Source organism: Myodes glareolus, chromosome 13 (assembly GCF_982192425.1).
Source record: "Myodes glareolus chromosome 13, mMyoGla1.1, whole genome shotgun sequence".
NCBI classification, from domain to species: domain Eukaryota; kingdom Metazoa; phylum Chordata; class Mammalia; order Rodentia; family Cricetidae; genus Myodes; species Myodes glareolus.
The window spans coordinates 61,795,618-61,821,061 of NC_142038.1; the positions used below are offsets into that span (position 1 = coordinate 61,795,618).

At 39.7% G+C, this 25,444-nt stretch overlaps 1 protein-coding gene across 4 annotated transcripts in view; it reads right to left on the reverse strand.

Moving 5' to 3' along the window:
* Nucleotides 1-25,444, reverse strand: part of Kiaa1328 (KIAA1328 ortholog) — a 300,949-nt gene that overhangs the window by 18,827 nt on the left and 256,678 nt on the right. For all 4 annotated transcript variants that reach the window (XM_048442598.3, XM_048442599.3, XM_085700040.2 and 1 more), the window contains one exon: nt 21,877-21,985. In XM_048442598.3, coding sequence (XP_048298555.3) covers nt 21,877-21,985 — 109 coding nt within the window. The remainder of the gene's footprint in view (nt 1-21,876; nt 21,986-25,444) is intronic.

A 25,444-nucleotide genomic window follows, 5' to 3' on the forward strand; every position in this document is an offset into this window, starting at 1 on the left:
AAATGGATCACTTGCATTTTCTTTTAATCTAAAAGAAATGTGAACCCAAGGTTTTCTCTGTATGCATAAACAGGAGCAGAGAGAACATAGAAGTCCATGAAATCTGCAGGCTGTGAAATTAAATCGATACAAACAATAGCACTAATGTAATGATGGCATGCTACAGTCGTGACATGAAATCTTGTCCGAGTCAAAGTCAACACCTTGTAGCCTACAGTGTGCATCTCAGTTGCTGTTCACCGAGATACTTGTATACAAGTGGAGAAGGGATCAATAGGGTCTGCTGTGGTACAGCACACAGTGAAGAAGGGATGAATAGGGTTTACTGTGGTACAGCACACAGTGGAGAAGGAATGAATGGGGTCTGCTGTGGCACACAGTGGAGAAGGAATGAATGGGCTCTGCTGTGTGTGGTACAGTACACAGTGGAGAAGGACAGTTCTGGGAAAGCTCCCAAGAGGAGCAAGGAAGGAAACTCCAGCCCAGGCTATGAGGCCCATCTGTGAGCATTACAGCAATGCCAGTGTCCCCTATCTCTTCAAAGAGGTTCAAGACGTGTCAGAGGAGAATGTTAGTATGTGACCTAGAGACTGTCCTTGTGACATTTTGGCAAAGAATGAGTTTGCTTTTTGCCCCTGTTGGGGATGTCTACCTGAGGCTAAAGTGGAAAATTTAGGATTAATTCTGTTGGCAGAGAAAACCTCAAAACAGCCCAGTATAGACTCTGCTGTGTGGTTGTTAGTGTTCATTTTTATGAAGATCTTATAATGAAAAATAGCAAGCTGAGCAAGGAAAAATACAAAATGTACAGATTGAAGAGAAAAGGGACACCAAGAAGTGGTATAGATCTAAGTCCTGTGTTCAAGGGGATAAACAGAGTAAGGAAACCCCTGAAGACAGAAAAATGTCAGGGTGTCCCTGCATGGAGGCCTACAGGCCATTGTGTGACGCTGTGAAGGTGAAGCTCAGATTGTCTGTAGACAGAAAAATCTAGTTGATGCCAGTCATGGATACCTGTCAAGGAAAGCTGCTTATGAGAGAGTGGAACCAGCCCAAGAGAAAGAAGTGTGTTGCAGCCAACAAGGGGTTGGAGAACACTTTGGTATCAGACATAGAGATGCAGAGTTTGGACTTTACACAGCTGGTTTTCGGTCTTGCTTTGGTCCAGTATTCCCTCACTATTCTCCCTTTCCTTCATTTTGTAATAGTAATATAGATCCTGTTTAATTATATGCTAGAGGCAGATGACCTGATTTTTAATTTTGGTTTTATAGTTTGATTAAAGTTAAGACTGCACGAATCTTAGAAGAGACTTTGAACTTTGGGCGTCTAAACAAGTTTGAAACTGTTACTGACTATGGGGACTTTTGAAGCTGGACTGAATGCATTTCTGCATTATTTTATGGCTGCAAGCCTATGGGGGTTAGAGAGTGGAATGTGGTGGTTTGAATAGGAATGGTCCCCATAGAATCATGTGATTGAATGCTTGGCCTATAGGGAGTAGCATTATTAGGTGTGGCCTTGTTGGAAGAAATGTGTCACCACGGAGGCGGGTTTTGAGGCCTTATATGCTCAAGCCAGGTCTAGTGTGGCTGTCTCGTTCTGCTGCCTGCAAATCAAGATGTAGAACTCTCAGCTCCTTCTCCAGCACCATGTCTGCTAGCATGCTGCCAAGCTTCCTGCCATAATAATGGACTAAACCTCTGAACTGTAAGCCTGCCCTAATCAAATGTTTTCCTTTATAAGAGTTGCCATGGTCATGGTGTTTCTTCACAGCAATAGAAATCCAAACTAAGTCAGTTAGTATTGAGGTTTATAGTGCTGGTATCCATGATCTACAATCTGTGAGCTACAGAGAAGATATATCTTAGATCATTTAGAAAATACAGAGTTAATATTTGGGCTTATAGTGCTTATATCCATACCTTTTGTGGTGAGGAATGTGGGGGAGATCTCTACTAGCTACTGTGGTTTAAATGCACTTGGTGCTGGCACCTCGACTGTTAATCTGTGGTTCTGGAGCTACACAGCTTGTTGGGATTATCTCTCAGCTACACGAGGAAAGTTGTGATAGTATTGATACTTGTGGCATTGTAGATCATAATCATATCATTGAAGGACATGGACATCCTTTACCTGCTCTTGGGGCAAGCTAGAGTGATATCAAAGCTTTTTGCACTAACATCTAGTTCCAAAGTCACCAAAGAGGAAGGAAAGCTGCCTCGATACTTCAGGGTAAGCATAGGTGTTGGCAGGGGTTGAGACCAGAGGTAGCTACATTTCTTTACTGTAGGACTCTTCTGGATGCTTCCAAATATAGGCAAGGGTGAAAAAGATTTCACAAGAGTAGCTACAGTCTCAAGATCATGCACTGAGGAGGAGACTTTCCCTAATTACTGCAGGGCAAACATGGGTGGATTCAGCATTGTGGCTATGGCATTTGCTTGTCCTCATTGTAAGGATGCTGAAGGAGTTGGCCTATGTCCAACAAGTCAATGTCCAATGACACTAGAGTTTCTAACAGGGCAAATGTTCAGCTTTGCTAACCCTTGGCTGGCCACTAAGGCAATGGGATACTTAGCAGTGACTATTATAGTTATTTAACTTCTGGGGGGGCTGGAGCAGTCCAAATAAGTTTCTTCTTGGAATAAAGAATCACTTAGAATAGCCAGTTTCTACTTTTGGGGAACCTATTCCCCATGCTGGGATGCCTCATCCAGTCTTGATGCAGGGGGAGGAGCTTGGTCTTGTCTCAACTTGATATGCCATGCTTTGTTGACTTCCATGGGAGGCTTTGCCCTTTCTGAGAAGTTGATGGGGGGGGATAGAAAGGAGGTAGGGGGAGGGAACAGGAGGAAAGGAGGGAGGAAAAAACTCCCTCCTTGGTGATTGGTATGTAAAATAAAAAAAAAATAAAAAATGAACAAAAGAACATCTTTTTCTCTATGTATGATATGTGCGAGCGCCATGGCACACACGTGTAGCCAGAGCACAACCTTGGTGCTTACACTAGACTTCTACTGTGCTTGACATAGCTTATTGGCTGTAGGTGGGTTCTCATGTTCTCCTCCTTATATGAGAAGTACTTTTACTAATGGTGACATCTTCCTATAATACCAGAAAAATCTTGCTAAGGCAGGTCATTCAAGATTGCCTTTAAACCATTTTTGCAGTGGGACTATTCATGGCATTTGATGGTAAGGCCAGTATCATTAACACACATTGTTCCAGGCTTCCTGAAAATTCTTGTTCCCCACAGCACAGAAGAAAGCTAAAATGGATTTTAGCATATTGGATGTGTCCAACATATCTGTCTTTATACTTCTGTTGCAAGGCCAAAATATAAACAAATCATATTTTGGGTATAGTGGCATTTGCCTGAAATTCCGGCACTTGAGAAGTTAAGGCAAGAAGATCAGAAGTCCAAAGCCAATCTAGGATACACAGGAAGACCCTCTTAGGAAAACCAATCCAAAGCCAAATGACAACAAAACAAAACAAATAAGTCAAATGCTCACCTCAGAGTTGAGCCTAAACATATTCCTAATGTTGTGCTAGGTTAAATCTTGGAATCACATCATGTTTCTCAGGCTTATGGGCCTTGGGAAGTTCTATAACGGTAGTTATTCTTTGTAGAGAATTTAGCATGGAACAGAATAGTGTGAAGTACTTTATATATACTATCTTTCTTAATCAGCATGACATGTCTATAAGGGGGCTGTTATTATTCCCATTTTATAGATTAGATAAAATTATTTTTCAAAACTGCAATGCTAGCATTGAAGCCCAGGCCTATAAACCCAGGTTACAGGGCTCTTAGGTGTTCTATAATTGCCTCTTGGAGGTTTATGTTTTCATGATTCTGAGGATTACTTTATGTAACATATATAAAACAATTTTCTACAAAGGAATTAAAGTTCCTAGAACAGAGGTACTCAAAAGAAGTTTCTTAAAAGTTGAAGTTAAGGGAATCTGGTGATCTCAAACAGATGAAGAATTCCAAACTGCATTTCTTTCATGAGACTAAAAACTGAAATGATAGCAAGGGCTGCAATATTGAAAAGATACCACTAATTACAGTTTTCAGAGTTCAGCTGACACACACAGAAAGCACAACCCTTACCTATTTCTGGATTAACAAAGAGATGGAATGCTTATGTCACATGGGCCAAGGGTAACCTTAGTAACTCTGCAACTACTTGGGATTACAGAGTGTAAAATTTTGAAGTGTGCTTGCATCCTACAAATGTGCACCTTCTGCCTTCATTTTAAATATTTTTTAAGGCTATATGTGGAGATGCACACTTGAAATCTAAGCCCTTGAGAGGCTGATATAAGAGATTGCAAATTTGAGGCCAGCCTGCACCACAAAGCGAAGGCATGGCAACAAATAAGTAAGGAAACAAACAAAAATTTACAAAACACATTGGCAATGTATGACTGTTATAGAACATTTGGACAGTATAAAACTGTGAGGAATAAAATACTTAAGATCTTATATTCACTGTGTTGTCTGGACTTTGTAGCATGTCCTGATGCTGAGGCATGGATTCTAGGTCACTATTAATATAACTTGGGACAATATAAGCTGGGCATTATTCCCATGATAACAATGTCCTAATGAGGTTCCTTTAGCATTGATAATCAGCCGATTAGCTTCATTTTCTTACCTTATTCTATAAAACAAGTATACAAAAAGATATGGGTGATCACAACATTTTATTTTTGAAATGGGGTTTGTGATAGCTAATTTCTTTTGTCAACTTTATTGCATAAAGAAACACCCAGGGAATCATTGAGGCACATCTCTGAGAATGTATATAAGGGTATTTCTAGGGAAATGTAATTGAGGTAGAAGATCCATGAGAAGGGAAAACAACTTCAACTGAGTACATACATATCTCTGTCTCCTGCACACAAGTAGCTTCATGCTCCAGCTGCAATGACAGTGAGCAAAAATAACCCACTTCCTCCCTCCTTAAGTTGATTCTTGTCAGGTATTTGCTCAAAATAATGAGAAAAGTAGCAATTTATTGTTCTTGCTATATATCTCTATCTGGGCTCAAACTTAAAACGCTCCTGCCTCAGGCCATCTGAGTGCTCACATCCCATGTATGCACCACGACACTGAGGTACTAAGGGGATTTATAAGTGAGAATTATTGCATCAGCATACCATGATCCAATCAAAACAGGAGCTGTTCATTTGCTGATGACTGCATGATGAAAATCAGAAACATTTACACAATAGCATTTTATTCAACTATCATGAAAAATGAAATCTGAGGGTAAATGAATGGAGCTAGAAACAATTATCCTGAGGTAACCCAGACCCAAAGATAAATATCACATTTGTTCTTATATAGGGATGGTAGCTTTTAAGTTTTTGATATGTGTACTTTATTTTGAATAATCATAGAAGTTAGGTATCTATAATAAAGGACAGTTAATTCCAAAGATTCAAGGAGAAAGACCATTGACCCAAATCATCATGGGCAAATTAATTAAAGCATGCTTTTTAAAAAATTGTGTAGTATGTAGCTGTCTCCCTAAAGGCAGGGTTCAAGAGATTGGCAATGGACATGGGGAGGATTAGGGATTTTAAAGCTCAGTGTAAGGGGGTTTCAAAATGGGGGATTTGGTGGGAAAATAAGTAGGGTTACAGAGGTAGAATATAACAAGGTGATCATAACAAGGTAGTCATAACAACCTTTTGAAACAAAGGTATGGTTGCCATTCCTGGAACAGGCAGTACAGAACCATTTGTAGGTAAGGTTACAGGTGGGGCATGGCCCAATCCTTGAGAAACAGAGGTTCAACCATAAACAGGAATAAACCTAAGTTTGTCTTTACTATAAGATAGCTTTTAAGCCTAATATGGTTTATCATGACAGGCTGGTTTATCATGACAAGGGGGATGAGGGAATCCAAGGAAGGGGATACAGAATATAGCGCTACAAAGAGACAAAGAGGAACCCAGATTAGGAGGATGGGAGGGCAGGGTAAAGAGAAAGAATGGGGTGGGACAACTAACACTAACACAGAGATTCTCAACCTTCCTAATGCTGTGATCCTTTAATACAGCTCCTGATGCTGTGGTGACCTCAACCATAAAATTCTTTTGCTGTTACTTCAAAACTGTAATTTTACTACTGTTATGAATTATAATGTAGGTATCTGATATGAAGGATATCTGATATGTGACCCTCAAGGTCCTCCCCACAGGTTGAGGACCACTTCAATAAAAATAAAGGCTTTTGAAAAGCCACATGGGACTGGCAGAAGTTTCATTTCACATATATATGAAAGGAATTTAGATGGATTTACCATATAACATTGAGACAGCACCCTAACTAGACATCTTATGTCACCAAGTAAAACCCCTAGTGCCAGGAAAGGATTACATCTTATTGAGCCACTGGCCAAAAGAGTCCCACAGGAGTCGCCCCCCCCCCCACAAAACCCGTACAGGCTATTACAAGACTATTGGTTATTCCACACAACTTGCTGGTAATGCCCTATTGCTGAAGATACCACTTACTTATGCTACTGAACATGCGGAAATTGAGATGGTGCTAAACTAGAACCTTTACCCTACTGATTAAGGTTTAAGGTGCTGTAAGATACTCTTCTTGCTACCAGAGGAGAAAAGTAACCATCACTATCACCTAGCTACAAACTCTCTCTGGTGGTTTGAATAGGAATGGCCCCTATAGACTCATGTGTTTGAATGCTTAGCCCATAATGGCACCATTATGATGTGTGGCCTTGTTGGAGGAAGTGTGTCACTGTGGGGATGGGCTCTGAGGTTTTTAATTTGAGGATATTTTACATTTACTCAAGCCATGTCCAGTGTAGGATACACTTCCTGTTGTATGCAGATCAAGATGTAGAACTCTTAGCTACTTCCCCAGCACCATGTCTACCTGCATGCTGCTATGCTTCCTGCCATGCTGATGATGGACTAAACCACTGAACTGAAAACCAGTCAAAATGAAATAGTTTTCTTTGTAAGAGTTGTTGTGGTCATGATGTCTTTTTGCAACAATAGAAACCCAAACTAAGACACTCTCCAACTTACAACAAAGCAAGATACCTGTCTTCAAGATACACTGGTACAATAATGGTTCAAATACTATGGGAATAACCATCCACTTTATGACTGGATTTAAGGCCCACTCCATGAGATAGAACCCATACCTGATGCTGCTGAAGTGGTCAGGAATTTAAGACTAGACAGGTAACGAGATCTAGGGAAAAATCTACTGTTATTATTTTGATGAAGGAACACAGTGATAAAATGACTCTTAATGACATATTGCTATACATATGGTCAATACATCACTTACCAGAGAAGCTTCTTTTTGTAGTATATGGTAATTAACACACAGATCCACAACTGGCAATGTGCACAGAGTGAGAGGCTTGAGAGTACTCTGTCCTAAAAGGGGGTGTCAGTCAATCCCCTCCTATGACAGCTCACTGATTTATGTAGAAGAGGAGGTGGAAAGACTGAAAGAGTCAGAAGTGGTGGATGGCTTCAAGGAGAAAGCACCTTTCAGACACAACAGGACTGATGTATATAGGAACTCTCAGACTAGGACATAATGTATAAAATATACACAGTTTCAACCCACACAAAATTCCAGCACTGAGAGGGAGACGCAAAGTATCACCCCTAACCAAGAAGGTATTTGCACTTGATACTTGCTGGGCAGGGAAAGCCAGTTTTCAGGAGCGGCGGGCCGCTTCTCGCCACCCTCCCGGCTAGTTTTACCGGAAATAATTACATGGAAACTGTATTCTTTTAAACACTGCCTGGTCCGTTATCTCTAGCCTCTTATTGGCTAACTCTTACATATTAATTAACCCATTTCTAATAATGTGTGTAGCACCACAAAGTCGTGGCTTACCGGAAAGATTCTAACCCACGTCCATCTTGGAGAGGAGAGCCATGGTGTCTGCCTCACTTCCTTTCTTCCCAGCATTCTGTTCTGTCTACTCTGTCTACCTATGTTCTGGCCTATCAGGCCAAGCAGTTTTCTTTATTAATTAACCAATGAAAGCAACAGATAGATAGAAGACCCACCTACATCAAAGTGTCACTGAGTAAACCACACTCCAGAGCAGACATCATGCCCATTAAAAGTTGACCAAGATAAAACTGACTTCATATTTGCTTGTTTGTTTTGATGGACTTTTTGTTTTAGTATTTTTCATCTTATTTATTTTTTTGTTTGTTTTGATTTTTTTGTTTTTGTAAATGGGTAGGGAGAGGAAGAGCAAGAGGGAGAGAAATGAGAACAAACTTGGAGTGGTTATAGAAGAGAGGAGGATCTGGAAAGAGTTGAAGTTGGGTGGTTATGGAGGAGAGGAGGATTTGGAAGGACTTGAAGAGGGGGAAGACAATCAAAATATACAGTACGAAAACTTTAAACTGAAAAAGAAAAACAGTATCTTTTTATCAAACAAATAAAAATTTCCATGCATTTAACTGTTCTTGGGGTAATGCAGCTGCTGGCAGAGAATCTCAGGTACCAACTCGACTAAATGAAAACCCGTATGAATGGACCGACTTTCACCTTCCAGATTAAACATGGGAAAATGCACATTTATAACCTCACATTTACTTTATAAAGTCAACATACTCTTTCATATTAGACCTTTATACTGTCCTCACTTCATGCACATTCCTCTGATTACTTTTGTTTTCACTACAACACACAATGGAAACAGAGCTAATGCAATGTGACTATGCCACATATAAAATGTTACGCTATAGGCAGATACAATTAAGCTGAGTTCTTGGCCTCATTTTAAGAAAGTGATTTTGAAAAATCTGAAAATATTTCAAAATATAGTATTTTGAAGCTAAGTATCTTTAAAATCTTTATAATAATATATTTTTATAAACACACAAGTTAATATACCTGCATATGCCCACTATAATACTTAATATATATTAGCTATTCAATGAATAATAGGCAGTATCATTATATATCATATCTTCTACAATACAGAGGTAGTGAAGCCTGCCATTCACACTAACACAAGCCCAGGAGAGGTTGGGGATTTTCCATTTACCTCATCCCTGCCTTCCACTGGAAGAGCAGCATCAGATCACTTCTGCCAGACTCGAAACAATCTGGTTGAATATTTAGGAATATGAATAATAATTAAGAATAAGTAATGAGGATTCTGAGTACAAATGCAAGGAAATACTGCAACTTTGCTGCTGTGCAAAACTGAACTCTACCATATCTCTATCTTTATATCACTTCCTTCTAGGACAAATATATCAGCAAATTTGGGCACTTAAGTTTACATGATTCTTACCTTGAGTGGAATTTTTTCAATCCTATGTTTTATTTATCAATGCTTATATTTTTATAACTACGTCTTAGTTTAAGAAAGTGTGGAAAACAGAAAGAACAAGAAACAAAACACTGAAATTTGGGGTAACAGAGTCTGGAGAGTTAAGTCGCTAAGAGCAGTTATTACTGCCTTACAAGGTTCAGGGTTCAGTTCTTGCACCCACATGATGGCTCACAACCTTTGTAACTCCTGTTCCTGGGCATCCAAGACCCTCTTCTGGCCTCCTGGGGAATTTTCATGCATGTGGTTCACAAATGAATTCATGCAAGTACACACACATACACATAAACCAAGTTATAAAAGGTAGATTCAAGTCTTATTTCCTACCTCCTTAGTCTGTAATCCTAGCCAGCTATACTGTCAAATTCATTTCATGTCTTCACTAACAAATGAAAATGTACTATTACTTAACTCATAGGGTGTTGTTGTACATTAAATGAAATAATGTAAACTGAAAATATTTTATTAGTTCTAAAATAATGTTAGTGATTCTCAATAATGATAATATTCATTATCATCTCTTGACTATTAATATAATTAAAATATTTCTTGTTAAAGCTTTGAGTCCTCTATTAGCTGCCACTTGAGAATCTTGTTGTTGAGACAAAACAGACTAGTTTTATAATCAGGAAGGAAACAGACATGATTTTTCCTTCTCCTCAATCTAAACAGTTACTTGCAACATGATACAGGAAATTTGATGGTGCAGAAACTGTCCACGGCCTAAAGCTTTGATGTAGTCCTCTGTGGTGGTTTGAATGAGAATCGTCCCCACAGGCTCATATATTTGAATGATTGTTCCCCAGCTGGTAGAGCTGTAAAAGGATTAGATGTTGGCCTTGTTGGAGGAGATGACAGTGGAGGAGGGTTTTGAGGTTTCAAAAGTACACGCCACTCCTAGTTATCTCTCTCTGGCTCATGTTTGTGGACTGAGACGTAAACTCTTAATTCTTGCTCCAGTCCCATGCCTGCTGCCATGTCCCCACCCTTAAGGTCACGAACTCTAATGTTCTGAAATTACAACCCTGGTGTGGGAGTCCCCTCTGTGTGTTGCTTGTATTGCTTAACGAATAAAGAAACTGCCTTGGCCTAGTTGATAGGGCAGAACTTAGGTGGGTGGGGAAGACAGAACTGAATGCTGGGAGAAAGAAAGGCAGAGTAGGAGAGAGACGCCATGGATCCTCCATCTGAGATGGATGCCGGTTAGAATCTTGCCCGTAAGCCACTGTCACGTGGTGATACACAGATTATTAAAAATGGGTTAAATTAACATGTAAGAATTAACCAATAAGAAACTAGGGCTAATGGGCCAAACAGTGATTTAACTAATACAGTTTCTGTGTGGTTAATTTGGGGCTAAGCTAGCTGGGTGGCTGGGATGAACAAGTGGGCCCTCCTCCAACAATTGGTGCTCCAACATGGTCAGCTAAATCCACATAAAACCTGAGATGGCTTGAAAAAAAGTCTAGACCAAAAAAACCAAAAAATACGGAGTTTAAAGCAGCTTCTTGCTGTTTGCTGGTAGCTTGCCACAGTTCCTTTAAGAGAGATTTTTCTCACTCAGCCACAGAAGGAAAAAAGTGGCAGTTTTAAAATGCCAGCTTTCTGGGCCGCTGTCAGGGTGAACTCTGACTCTTTCAGGCAGGAGGCCTGGCTCCCCTTACAACACAACCCCAAATTTAATGTTTTCTTTTATAAACTATCTTAGTCATGGTCTTATCACAGTAACTGAAAAGCAACTCAGACACCTTCCATTTGATCCTTTTCACAGCACAGTCAAGGTCCAACATGCTATCAGTTGTTCTAGCACTCTCAAGACTGCATCATCATATCTGAATCAAAATAACTGGATTTCTCATGTGAAGTTACTTAAGAAAAATAAAAATACTGTCTAAATAGTGTTTCTCAACCTGTGGGTTATGACTCCTGGGGTTGAATGACTCTTTCACAGGGGTCATATATCAAATAGCCTTCATATCAGATACAATTCATAATAGTAGCATAGTTAATTAGGAAGCAGCAACAAAAATAATTTTATGGTTGGGGGTTACCACATGAGGAACTGTATTAAAGGATCAGAGCATTAAGAAGGTTGAGAACCAATGGTCTAAAAGACGGAGGGATTTATTACAGCATGAGCTTGGTAGAGTGTGATCCCAGGTTCCCAAGACTTTTAGGCCTTGACCAGCATCAATGAGAAAATGATCTCCAGGCACTTGGAACTAGCTGTGTGCAACTGCCTGTAAGCAAAGCTAAGCAAGAAGTACACCTAAGAGCAAGACATTCAGAACACATTAAACTTGGAGACTGACTGCAAACAACCAAGATTTTAAAGAAATAATTAACTAATTGTCTTAGGGTCTCACTGCTGTGAAGAGACACCATAACCACGGCAATCTTCTGTTTTTCTTTCTGAGACAGAGGTTTTTCTGTGTAGTTGCCCTGGCTGTTCTGGATCTTGCTTTTTAGATCAGGTTGGCCTCAAACTCACACTTGCCTCTGCCTCTCGAGTACTGTGATTATAGGTATAAGGAATATATTTAATTGGTGTCTGCTTATACTTTTTAGTCATTATCATCATGTGGGGAAACATGTCAATATAAACTTCATCCATATCTTGAAACTCAAAAACAAACAAAATAAAAATCTTCCATGTTGTGGTTTAAAAAGAAAATCAACGGGCTTCTTATTCCAGTCCACAACTCCAAGCAGAAGACTCCCATTCTACTGGAGGTCAAGCAGGTACTAGGAACTCCAGGAAAGACACTGCCCACTGCCCAATAATACCCCTTCAGTCTGCCCGTCAATCCCCAACAATATCCACTTTTCTGGGCTCCATATCATGGCTCATAATCCCTGGCAGAAGACTCCTGCTCTGGAGGCCACACTGGTATTAGGAAATCCAGAAGGCCACTCTAGAAGATACCTGCTTTATTGGGGGCCATGCTAGTATTAGGAACCCCAGATACCTGGAACCCAGAGACCACTCTGGTATCTAAAAGCCAGAGGTCATGCCAGTTCCCAGAACCCCAGAACCTCAGAAGCAAAGCAAGCACCCAAAACTTCAGAGGCCAAGTAGACCATCAATTTCAGCATAGACACATTACTGAACCTGAAGACTTGTTGGTCAACAGAACCACAGGCCACTCAGGTCAGAAAACTAGAGAGGAAACAGAAAACAAGGGGACGGGAAAGCAACAAAGAAACATCCAACTAACAAAGATAAACTCAGAAATCAGCCCTTAAACTGATAATAACCCCAAACTGAGAGGCCACCATAAGAACACAATTAACAATACCCAGGTCAATATGGCATGGCCAGAATCCAGCTATCCTACTACTGCAAGTTCTGGCTAGTCTAACACGGTGGAGCACAAGAAAATGACCTTAAATCAAATCTTATGAAGATTCTAGAGGACCTTAAAGAAGAAATGACAAATTCCTTAAAGAAATGCAGGAAAACACAAACAGGTGAAGAAAACTAATAAAACCGTTCAAACAGGAGAATTCTGGGAAGCAAGAAGCTCCCTCCACCATTCCTACCCAGACCACAGAGAAGCAAGATGTAACCTGCCCCGCTTGAAAAGGTACTGAGCCACGTGGCTAACATAGATGAGAATAATGGGTTAATATAAGCTATAAGAGTAAACAAAAAGTCCGAGCTAATGGGCCAATCAGTTTATAATCTTATGGAGTCCTGTGTGTGATTTTCTTTGTGGCTTGCCGGCTGTGGGGTACTGGGCAGGACAGATACCCCAACAAGCTGTCCTGTCATGTTACAGTGGGGGGATTTTCTGGGCCTTTGATCTGGGACTCTGTTCCTTCTTCTTTTCCTATTATTCTCCTGTTCTCATTGTATCACCTCTACTTCCTGCCGGGTTTTCCCGCCTATACTTCCTGCCTGGCCAATCAGCATTTATTTAAAATATGATTGACAGATTACAGACAATTCTCCTGTACCACCCCACCACATAATAAAGCACTAAATAAAGAAAGAATATTAAAAGCTGCAAGAGAGCTAAACAGTGGTGGTGTACACCTTTTTTTTTTCTTTTTCTTTTCTTTCTTTTTCTTTTTTGGTGTTTTGAGACAGGTATCTCTGTAGCTTTGGACAATAGGACAGAATGGCAGCTTACAGAATGGGCAAAGTTCTTCACTCACCCCATATCTGAAAGAGGGCTAATATCCAAAATATATAAATAACTCAAGAAACTTGACATCAAAAAAACTCAAATAATCCAATTAAAAATGGGGTACAGATCTAAACAGAGAATTCTCAACAGAAGAATCTCAAATGACTGAGAAACACTTAAAGAAATATTCAACATCCTTAGCCATCATGGAAATAAAAATCAAACAACTCTGAGATTCCATTTTACACTTGTCAGAATGGCTAAGATCAAAACCACGAGTGACAGCTCACATTGCAGAGGATGTGGAACAAGGGGAATACTCCTTCATTATTGTTGGGAGTGTTAACTTGTATCCATTAAGGAAATCAATAAGGCAGTTGCTCAATTGGGAATTGATCTACTTCAAGACCCAGCAATACCCTTAGGCATATACCCAAAGGATGCTCAATTATACTACAAGGACATTTGATCAACTATGTTCATAGCAGCATTATTCATAATAGCAAGAATCTGGAAACAACATATATGTCTGTCAACCAAAGAATGGATAAAGGAAATGTGGTACATTTACACACCGGAGTATTACTCACCAGGTAAAAACAATGACATCATGAAATTTGTAGTCCAGTTGATGAAACTAGAAAAAAATCATCCCGAGTGAGGCAACCCAGATCAAGAAAGACAAACATGGTGTGTACTCACTCATAAGTGGGTATTAGCTGTAAAGTAAAGGATAACCAACCATGCTACAATCCACAGACCCAAAAAGGCTAGGTAACAAGGAGGATCCAAGGGGGTGGAATGACACTTGGATTTCCCTGGGAAGGGGAAATAATAGATTTCTTGGATGGACTGACAGGGGTGGGGATGGGAACATGAGGAATCATGTGGAGGGCATAGAGGGGAAGAGTACTAAAAGAGATGGCTGAAAAAAGGTGGGGGGAATTGTAGGATGAGGTAGAAACCTGGTACAAGGGAACCTGCCAGCAATCTACAAGGGTGACCCCAGTTAAGACTCCTAGAAATAGGGGACACATAGCCTGAACTGGACATCTCCTGTGGCCAGACAAGACTTTCAGTGGAGAAATGAGACATCAACTCAGTCACACAGCCTTAGACTTACAGTCTGTACTGACTACAGAATATACTGGGGTAAGGATGGGGCAGAGATTGTGGGAGTGGCCAACCAATGACTGGCCCAGCCTCAGACCCATGCCATGAGAGTGCCCACCCCTGATATTGCCTGGCGCACCAAGACTAAGATAGAACCAAACATGACTGGCAAAAAAAGACAATGTTACGATGCCTAATGATACTCTGCTATACTCATAGATGGATGCCTAGTCCAATAGTCAAGTCATCAGAGAGGTTCATCCAGCAACTGATGGAAACAGATAAAAAGACACAGTTAAACATGTGGAGCTTGGAGAATGTTGCTGAGAGAGGGAGGAGGATTGTAGGATCCAGATGGGTCAAGGACACCAAAAGAAAACTCACAGAATCAACTAACCTGGGCTCATAGGGGTTCAGAGACTGAACTGACAACCAGGGAGCCTGCATGAGACGGACCTAGGCACTCTGCATATGTGTGACAGTTGTAGTTTAGCAGGAGCAGGGGCTGTCTCTGACTCTGTGGCTCACTTTTGGGACCCTATTCCTCCTACTGGGTCGCCTTGCCCACCCTTAATACAAGGGGAGATGTTTAGTCTTACTATAACTTGATATGCCATGTTTTGCTGTTATCCATGGGAGGTCTTCCCTTTTCTAAATAGAAAAGGAGGAGTGGATGGGAGAGCAAAAGGTAGGTATTGGGGGTGGTAGGAGAAGAGGAGGGAGGGGAAACTGCAGTAAGAATGTAAAAATATTAATAAATAAAAACTCAAAATCTTCCTGAAAATAATTAAGTCAAAAGATATAAAGACAAACAGTACTTTTTAGAAATAGATAAATCTAGCTCTAGGTGCACAAATTTTCTTGCTTTTCTCTCTTTGTATGTCATAAGAAAACAGATATGCAAGAGCAAGTGCCCCGATATTTAATGAGTCACGGAGGAGCAGAGAAGGGGCTCAGTGACCTTGCACTTCTGAGACCATGGATTAATCCTGCGGCCATGGGTCTGGAGTTAGTCTCTGTTTATTATCATTTGCTGTCACAGTACTGAGAAATAGAAACTCCATGAGTATTTCAAAAAGTGACATTTCTGCTGCTATGAAGGAGCACAGAAGGTGCTTACCTCATTTTAGTAGGAAATGCACCGTATGACACGAAAGGACACACAGCTGTATAAAAACTTATTTCCTAGTATGGTTTAAGATAAAAGACTTGAAATCCAAAGCTACATTACTGCAAGTATCTGCTTAATGTAAGTATACTTTGTGATTAAATTGCATACATCAAGTATAATCAGAAAGGTTATTTACAGTGAGGAAACACATAATTCTGCACTTTAATGAAGTGCACACAATTACAGCTGTTGGTTAAGAAATACAACTTCTTTGGCTTTTGTGCTTAGAAACTTCTCTTTTCTTTTATGTTGGCAGTGGATGTACCCAGCTTGGGAAGGGCATATTTGTGGCATGTAAAAAACAATATTTGTGTTCCTAATGATTTGTTTGAGAAGTAAAGGGTAAACTGCCCACCTCTGACTTCATGATAGATAAAACAGAATCAAAGATTCAGTTTCAGAGCAACAGAGAACATCCACAGATTTTCTACAGAGCTAAAGTGGCTCACATATCCACAAGGGGCTCACAATGAGAAGGAACAAAGCCCCTCCAGGTAGACTGGTCTGTGCAGGATCACTTGTTCTTACTAAGCAGAAGTGAACAGTATCATTTTGTTTAAGAACACAGCCTCTTGGACCACTGTCCTTGCCATCCCTGAGAGCTTAGGGGTACGCAACTAGCACTGGAGTCACAGGTAAAATGGAGAGAAAGAAGCACCATTGTTTCCAGCACAGAAGGCTATAATGCTTTCTGCTTGTGCGGTAAATTACATGTTTATTTTGTTAGTATGAAATAGATGAATATTTCTACATACATACTTGCCCAGTTAAAATCAAGATAAGTGATATTAATGTCCTATGGTCAGTATTATTGAACCTCAAAAGCAATAAACTTTATGAGTTGATAAATATTACATTTGCAACATAGTTGACATTCTTTTACTGTCTCAAGCACTTATTACACATTGTAACCGCAAGTCTACAATACATTATTCATATCTTGGGTGTCACCAAGTGATGGATTGCTGTAGGAGAGGCTGTCCTTTAAATAAATCAACAAATAAAAATGCAAATGTTAACATTTTCAGCCACAAACTTTTCCCATCTTAAACGGGAAATGGAAATTTCACATTATATTGACAGCCAGCAGAGAACAATTAAAAACCTAGACCATGAAGGGAAAGATGACTGCCATGACTATTTTCTTTGCCTGTACATGGAATGATATGGATACTTTAGGTGTTTTCCAAGAACAAAGGAAAAACATCTCTCCCAGCACTGAAATATGCCACCATCTTTTGCAAGCCTTTCATAAACCTTAAACATTCTTGGAATTTAGGGTGTGTAAGGCTTAAAATGTATTCTCTTCAAAGAAAGAGTCAGAATTTGTATAATGAAAAAGTGTATAAAAATGACTAGTGTACACTTTGAAATGTGAATGATGCAAATACTCTGGACTCTAAGGACAGAGAAGAACAACCGTGCTGTCCTGATACCCGATTTCCATAGGACTGAATCATCTTCAACTCTGCACTTTGTATGATACACTGATGATATGCCATTGTGCACTCCTCTAAAGATAGGATCAGGTGTGTTACATATTCTTTTAGTCAGTCAAATGCTTACTATTTACGAAGCTCCTAAGAATCTATATTTAGCTCATCAGCAGTATTAAGGACCAGTAGATGAATAATCATTTTGCTGTACCATGCTGATATTCAGAAAATTTATGGTCATTCAGAATATTTATGCTGAGAATGTTTTATAAAACCTTTACAGGGAAACATTCTATTCCTACTTTCCATGCTTCCCTCTAAATTGAAATCAGCCTTTACATACACATTAAAGTTGTGTTAGAGATCACAACCTAGTGCTGTAGTGTAGCTTAGGGGTGGACTGTTTGCCTACCACATACACAGCCCCGAGTATGAGGCCTAGTTCCAACTAACCAACCAAAAAAATGCCATTTAAATATTAACAGTAAGAAAATTCACTGAGATTGAAAATCTAGTCTATTAGCCATTTCTAACCCAGCTGGGCCAGTCCATATGGGTTGGATGGAAAGCTTCTGAGTACAAGCTTCCAAGCACAATGTGAAGTGGTAGAGAACAAAGGGAGCTCTCTCCACTCTTCAGAATCATAACTCATTTGTTTTCTTAGAAAATCCCACAAATTCCAGCACTAAAAGAGAGAGGGTCAGCCGAGAAAAATGGACAAACTGACTAATTACTGTGATTATGTCACCCTTGCAGTGGGCTGGGGGACTGGTGATGTTGGCCATTACATGCTTTGGAGTCTGAAATATTGAAAAATTGGAGTCTTTTATTAGCTAAAGGTCTGTGACTGTTTGAAAGAAAGTGGTCTCCAAAGGGAGCAGCGTTATTAGAAGGTGTGCCCGTGTTGGAGGAAGTGTATCACTGTAGGGGTGAGCTTTGAAGTCTCTTTTGCTCAAGCTTTTCTCAGGAGATGTTAGTTGACTTCCTGTTCCATACAAGATGTAGCACTCTCAGTTCCAGCATCACATCTGCATGTATGCCCCCATACTCCCTGTCATGATGATAATGGATTGAACCTCTGAAACTGTAAGTGAGCCACTCCAATTAAATGTTTTTTTTATAAGAGTTACTGGGTCATGGTGTCTCTTCTTGATATTGGCACAAAAGCAGAGATGTTGACCAATGGAATTGAATCGAAGACCCAGATATTAATCCACAAATCGATGAACACCTGATTTTCGACAAAGGAGCAAAAATTATACAATGGAAGAAAGAAAGCATCTTTAACAAATGGTGATGGCATAACTGGATGTCAACCTGTAGAAGAATGAAAATAGATCCATATCTATCACCATGCATAAAACTCAAGTCCAAATGGATTGAAGACCTCAATATTAATCTGACCACATTGAACCTGATAGAAGAGAAAGTGGGAAGTAGTCTACAACACATGGGCACAGGAGACCACTTCCTAGGTAGAACTCCAGTAGCACAGACAATAAGAGCAACAACGAATAAATGGGACCTCCTGAAACTGAGAAACTTCTGTAAAGCAAAGGACACTGTCATTAAGACAAAAAGGCAGCCTACTGATTGGGAGAAGATCGTTACCAATCCCTCATCAGAAAAAGGTCTGATCTCCAAAATATATAAAGAACTCAAGAAACTATACACTAAAACTCTAATTGACCCAATTAAAAATGGGGTACTGAACTGAAAAGAGAATTCTCAACAGAAGAAATTCAAATGACCAAAAGACACTTAAGGTCATGCTCAACCTCCTTAGCAATCAGGGAAATGCAAATCAAAACAACTTTGAGATACCATCTTACACCTGTCAGAACAGCTAAACTCAAAAACACCAATGACAGCCTAAGCTGGAGAGGATGTGGAGTGAGGGGAACACTCATCCATTGTTGGTGGGAATGCAAACTTGTGCAGCCACTTTGGAAATCAGTGTGGCGGTTTCTCAGGAAACTGGGAGTCAACCTACCTCAGGACTCAGCAATTCCACTCTTGGGAATATACCCAAGAGATGTCCAATCATACTACAAAAGCATTTGTTCAACTGTGTTCATAGCAGCACTATTTGTAATAGCCAGAACCTGGAAACAACCTAGGTGCCCCTCAATAGAAAAATGGTTAAAGAAGGTGTGAAACATATAGACATTGGAGTTTTACTCCGCGGTAAAAAACAATGATATCTTGAATTTTGCATGCAAATGGGTGGAAATAGAAAATGCTTTATTGAGTGAGGTAACCCAGACCCAAAAAGAGGAATGTGATATGTACTCACTCATAAGTGGATTCTAGCCATAATTAAAGGACATTGAGCCTATAATTAGTGATCCTAGAGACGCTAAATAAGAAGGTGAACCCAAAGAAAATCATAATGTTACCCTCCTGGATATTGGAAGTAGACAAGATTGCCAGGCAAAAGTTGGGTGCATGGAGGGTGGGATGGTGGGGTGGTGGGGTCTAAGGGGAGATGGGTAGAGAGAAGGGAAAAGGGGAGAATTCGGGAGAGCTTGGGGGAATGGGATGGGTGGGATGAAGGAAGAGTGGATATGGGAGCAGGGAAGTAAATATCTTAATTAAGGGAGCCATTTTAGGGTTTGCAAGAGACTTGATTCTAGAGGGGTTCCCAGATCCAAGGAGAGGTCCCCAGACTGTTCCTTGGGCAGCAGAGGAGAGGGTGCCTGAACTGGCCTTCTCCCATAGCCACACTGATGAATATCTTGCATATCACCATAGAACCTTCACCTGGCGATGGATGGAGATAGAGACAGAGACCAACATTGGAGCACTAGACTGAGCTCCCAAGGTCCAAATGAGGAGCAGAAGGAGGGAGAACATGAGCAAGGAAGTCAGGACCGCGAAGGGTGCACCCACCCACTGAGACAGTGGGACTGATCTAATGGGAGCTCACCAAGGCCAGCTGGACTGGGACTGATGGAGCATGTGATCAAACCAGACTCTCTGTAAGTGGCTGTCAATGAAGACTGACTGAGAAGCCAAGGACAATGGCACTGGGTTTTGATTCTACTGTTTTGATTCTACTGTATGGACTGGTTTTGTGAGAGCCTGGTTTGTTTGAATGCTCACCTTCCTAGACCTGGATGGAGGGGGGAGGACCTTGGACTTCCCACAGGGCAGGGAACCCTGACTGCTCTTAGGACTGGAGAGGGAGGGGAGGGAGAAGAAAGGTGGGGAGGAGATGGTGGAAATTTTTAATAAATAAGTTAAAAAAAAACAAAATAAGGAAGGTCTTAGAAAATGTACTCAATCTCTCTAACTCATGGTTTCCCAATTTTAAAATGGGATAAGTGTAGTCCTAGCTCTACAGGGTGTGAAAACTAAATTAGATTACAAGTCAAGGAGCTTGGCACAGTTCTGGGTACACAGTACTCAAGACAGCAGCCTAACTTACTATCCTCTGCAGCATTCACTTTCCAGGTTTTTTTTGTGTGTTTATCTTTCTGCCTTCAGAATTCATTGCATGCCAGTAAGAGCCACAGTTAGAACAAATACTGCTTTTCAACGAAGAGTTAAAACTCATTTCTCAAACCATAAACCAAAAAATATATTTTAGAGTATACCTTTGAAATCAACAGCCTTGATATTAACAATTTAGGCAATTAAACTACAAATTAAATCTTAAAATATATATTCATGTGATAATATGAGGTATTTAAGTGCCCCAAACTAACCTTATCCCCAAGGAAACATAAACAAAGTCCTTTTGAAACTAATGCACATATGTGTGTATGTGTGTGTGTGTGTATATATATATAAAAAATACTTGTATAATATGTTAATATGTGAGTTGCTATATTGATGTAAGAAGTTTTAAATAATATATTTCATTCTCTAACTACAGAAATGGCTGATCAAATGATTAGCTCTTCTAAAGTCTCTGGTATAAATGAACATAAATATACCTTTAGCAAACCACAAATCCACTGTGATTTGTAGAATTTAATCACTTTAAGTTGTTGCTGTGGGAGAATGCGCTTGTACACTGTAAAGATTTGTCACTCATATCGGTTTAATAAAATGTTGATTGGCCAGTAGTCAGACAATAAGTACAGGTGGGGTAACCACCAGGTTAGGAGAATTCTGGGCAGAAGAAAAGCAGAGTCAGTCACTAGCCAGCCACCAAGGAAACAAGACATGTAGAAAATGAGGTAACGCCATGGCCACGTGGCAATACATAGACTGATAGAAATAGTTGAATTTAAGATGTAAGAGATAGCTAGAAATATGCCTGAGCCATTAGCAAAACAGTGTTGTAATTAATACAGTTTCTATGTGATTATTTGAGTCTTGATGGCCAGGAAAGAAAAGCGCATTCTTCGTCTATAAGTTGCAGACCAAATATATTACTTTCCATGATCAGCTGAGAAGGACCTGCTGCTAAGCGGTTTCTGTGGACAGGATACTTTGGGTTTCTATGGAAATCTTTGCCAACTATCATGATCATTTCAGAAAGTGCAAATATGGAGAAAAGAATTCTGCAATGAATTTGGCAAACCAATAGCTTCAGAATTGGTGCGTCTAAAGTAAGAGCACTAAAACTGTCCAATTTTCTTCAGTCTTATAAACACTCTCCCAAGGAGAACACTAAGTCAAGGGTCTCCCAGGCTCACCGTGAGGTGGTGTGCTGGGATGATGATGAGGCTGGGGTCATGGGGTCCTTAGGGCTTCTTGTTGCCATAGGAGATGTGGATGCATCTTTTCTAACTGCTGTCACTGTCTCTGTATAAACAATAAAGGAAATAATTTGAGTACTCAATAAAAGAAATAAAAAGTTAACTTCAAGTAACAAAGTAGACCATTTGGGGCACCCCAAAACCTCAATGGATAACTGGTTTTTCTTCCTGAAAAGGAACAGTGACAGATGAAAAATTCCTTGTGTTGTTTGTTTTCATACATATCAATGATTTACACTGCCTCACTTAAAAACAAACAAAACCCACTTATCTGTACAGTGACAGAGAAGTTATTTTGTTTTTTGACATATTTACCCATCATATTTCTCATGATTTCACTTTACTGTGGAGATGTCTAAGAAGGTAAGTTGTTTCAACCTGTTCCCTGTAACATTATTAACAAAAACGTTTTTGCAAACAAAGTAGAAAATCATAGCACCTTGCATCTCTAGACCTTTCAAGTTGAAGGAGTCTCTTTAAAAACATTTAAGATTAGACATAAATATCTCATTTCTTTTAAAGAAGTCTGATTTGGACTACAACAAGTATTATGTGAAAGACCTGAGTAACGTATCTTCATTTAGGGTCCTAGCATATTCCTAAGCAATAATGTATCTTCCTACAGCATGGGCTGATTTGGCCTCCATTCCCTTCTAAGAAGTGTTGATTAGTTGATTCATTACTTTTCACTTCCTGATGTTAAATAAAATGATGATAGTACTGAAAGGAGGTATTTTTCCTTTTGGTTCTACCTTCCTACCTTATCTATCTATCTATCTATCTATCTATCTATCTATCTATCTATCTATCTATCTATCCATCTATCCTATCTATCCATCCATCATCTATCTATCTACCTATTTTATATTTTTGTTCTTAATATATTCTGGCTGCAGTTTCCCCCCTTCATTTCTCCCATTTCTCCTCAATCCACCTCCCCTCTTCAGCAAATCCATCTCTCCTCCATTTCCCCTCAGAAAAGAGCAGGCCTCCCAGGGATGTTGACTGAACATAACAAGATCAGATCAGACTAGGCACAAGCCCTCAGATCAAGGCTATCTGAGGCAATTCAGTAGGAGGAAAAGTGTCTCAAAAGCTGATGAAAGATTCAGAGACACCTCCACTCCCACTGTTAGGGGGTCCCACAAAATATCAAGTTAACAACTATAACATAGATGCACAGGACCTAGCACAGACCCATGTAGATCCCATGATTGTTGTTCCAGTCTCTGTGGGCCTCTATAAACCCGACTTAAGTTTTTCTTTTTGGTTTTTATTTTATATATATTATCTTTCAACAACATGAAATATCTTTGTCTTTATTTTGGAGAACTCTGAGGATTCTGTCATAATTTCTGTTGGTTTCTGGGAAACTGCGGCCCAATATTCATTAAAAGCTTATTTGGGAAGATCTACTCTTTCTTGTAGGAAAGAATGATGTGGTGGTTTGAAAGAAAATGGCTACCAAAGGAAGAGGCACTATTAGGAGGTGTGGCCTTGTTAATGTAAGTGTGTTACTGTGGGGGTGGGCTTGAAGGTCTATTTGCTCAAGCTTCTCACAGTGTGACAGTCAGTTGACTTCCTGCTGACTTCTGGTCAAGATGTAGCACTTTTAGCTCCAGCACTTCTACCTGCATGTCGCCATGCTCCCTGTCATGATGATAATGGGCTGAACCTCTGAACTATAAGGGAGTCACCCCAATTAAATGCTTTTTTTTATAAGAGTTGCTGTGGTCATGGTGTCTTATCACAACAATAAATATTTATTAAAAAATGACTAAACCTTGATAACTTTCTAATAAGTATTTTAAGTTATCAGTTGTGTTAAGAGCCTCAGGTTCTTTTCTGTTCCCCATCTTATGGAACTGGAGGTGGAGTTCAAGCGCATGCCCAGCACTGCACAGCTATGAGGGTGACACTGGATTAAATGCACTCGGGCCTGCCAGACAGATATCTAGTCACCCTGTTAGATAGTTTGAACAGGAAAACCAGCACCAACAACACCATGCCTAACTGGTCCGGAGAGATGAACCTAGTGGTAGACTCAAGGACAGAAATAGTAAAAACTAGAGAATTTAATATTACAGACAATTTAAGACAGAATGGAGGCAGGGGATGAAGATAGGTAACAAGTAGAGACAACAAGTCGAGGCAAAAATAAGGGGTTTGTCGGTGAGCAGGGAGGGAAGAGGATGTTTCTGGTAGGAAAAGATTAAAATTATTCTTTAGTCACTATCTTGGAACACAACACTAGACTTTTTTGTTTTGATACTTCTATTAAATTCAGTTCTGACAAGTGATATCTAATGAAACTGAAGGAAGGGACTTTCAGAGGATCTAGGTGATGTCCCCACTTCTAGAATGCACATCAGGGACGTTCGGATGTTTTTGGAAAAACTTGCATAACATGTGGGGAGAAGGACCACAGATTCCATCAAATTCTGAAGGGTATGGATCCCAAAAAGGTCAATCAAGAATGTTGCCTCTCAGGTATAGGTCAAGTTTCTTCTCGTTTCTTTTTTAATTCTCAAAACTTTTTAAAAGTTTTCAAAAGCCACATGTTAGATTTTAACTATATTTGTTCCTTTGATAAATTCTGATTTAATATTAAATCAGCAATATTGTATCTTCATTTATTCACAGAAATATATAACCCTATATAATTACAAACACAAATACAAAGATGTTATATGTTATAAAAAATCTAAGTTCTAGGAAGAATGCTATCCAATAGGTTAATCAAATTTTTATATAAATGCCTATGTTAATTCATGTGTGAACATACCTATAATTTTTGCTTATAAAGATGAATGGGGCCATTTCCTCTTTATATGTAGCTGTATTTATCTGCCCATCCATTAGTCAACTGCTGTGGAATATTATTTTAACTAGGCAAAGATGTGTTCCATTTTTTATGGTGCAGGATATTCCTTTAACTGTGTAAAGGTGTGTGATGTTTGTTTGTGCTGCACTTGTTTCATGAGGTAAGAATGTGTGTTTAGTTATGAAAACATGTGCTGCATCTGTTTCACCTTGCCTGCCTAAAGCACCTGATTGTTCTAATAAAAAGCTGAATGGCCAATAGCTAGGCAGAGAGAATGAGTAGGAGAAATCTATGCTTGTGAGGAAGAAGAGAGGAGAGAATGAGGGAAACGCCCAGGGCCAGAGCCAAGCAGCCACAGAGACAGAAAGTAAGAGAAGGTAAAAACCCCTGAGCAAAAGGTAGATAAAGAGAAACAGGTTAATTAAAATTAAAAGAGCTAGCTAGAAATGTGCCTAAGGTAGGACGAGCATTCAAAACTAATAATAAGTGTCTGTCGTGATATGTGAGCGGGTTGGTGGCCCCAAAGAAAAAAAGCCCATTATAATCAACATTTTTGATAACTTTTCATGGTGTTCAAAGATTAAGAACTTCTGCTTCTGGGCTCTTTGATAAAAACAGCTGAATTGCATCATTTGTTCAGTTTAGGTTGAGGAACCCATTACACACACACACACACACACA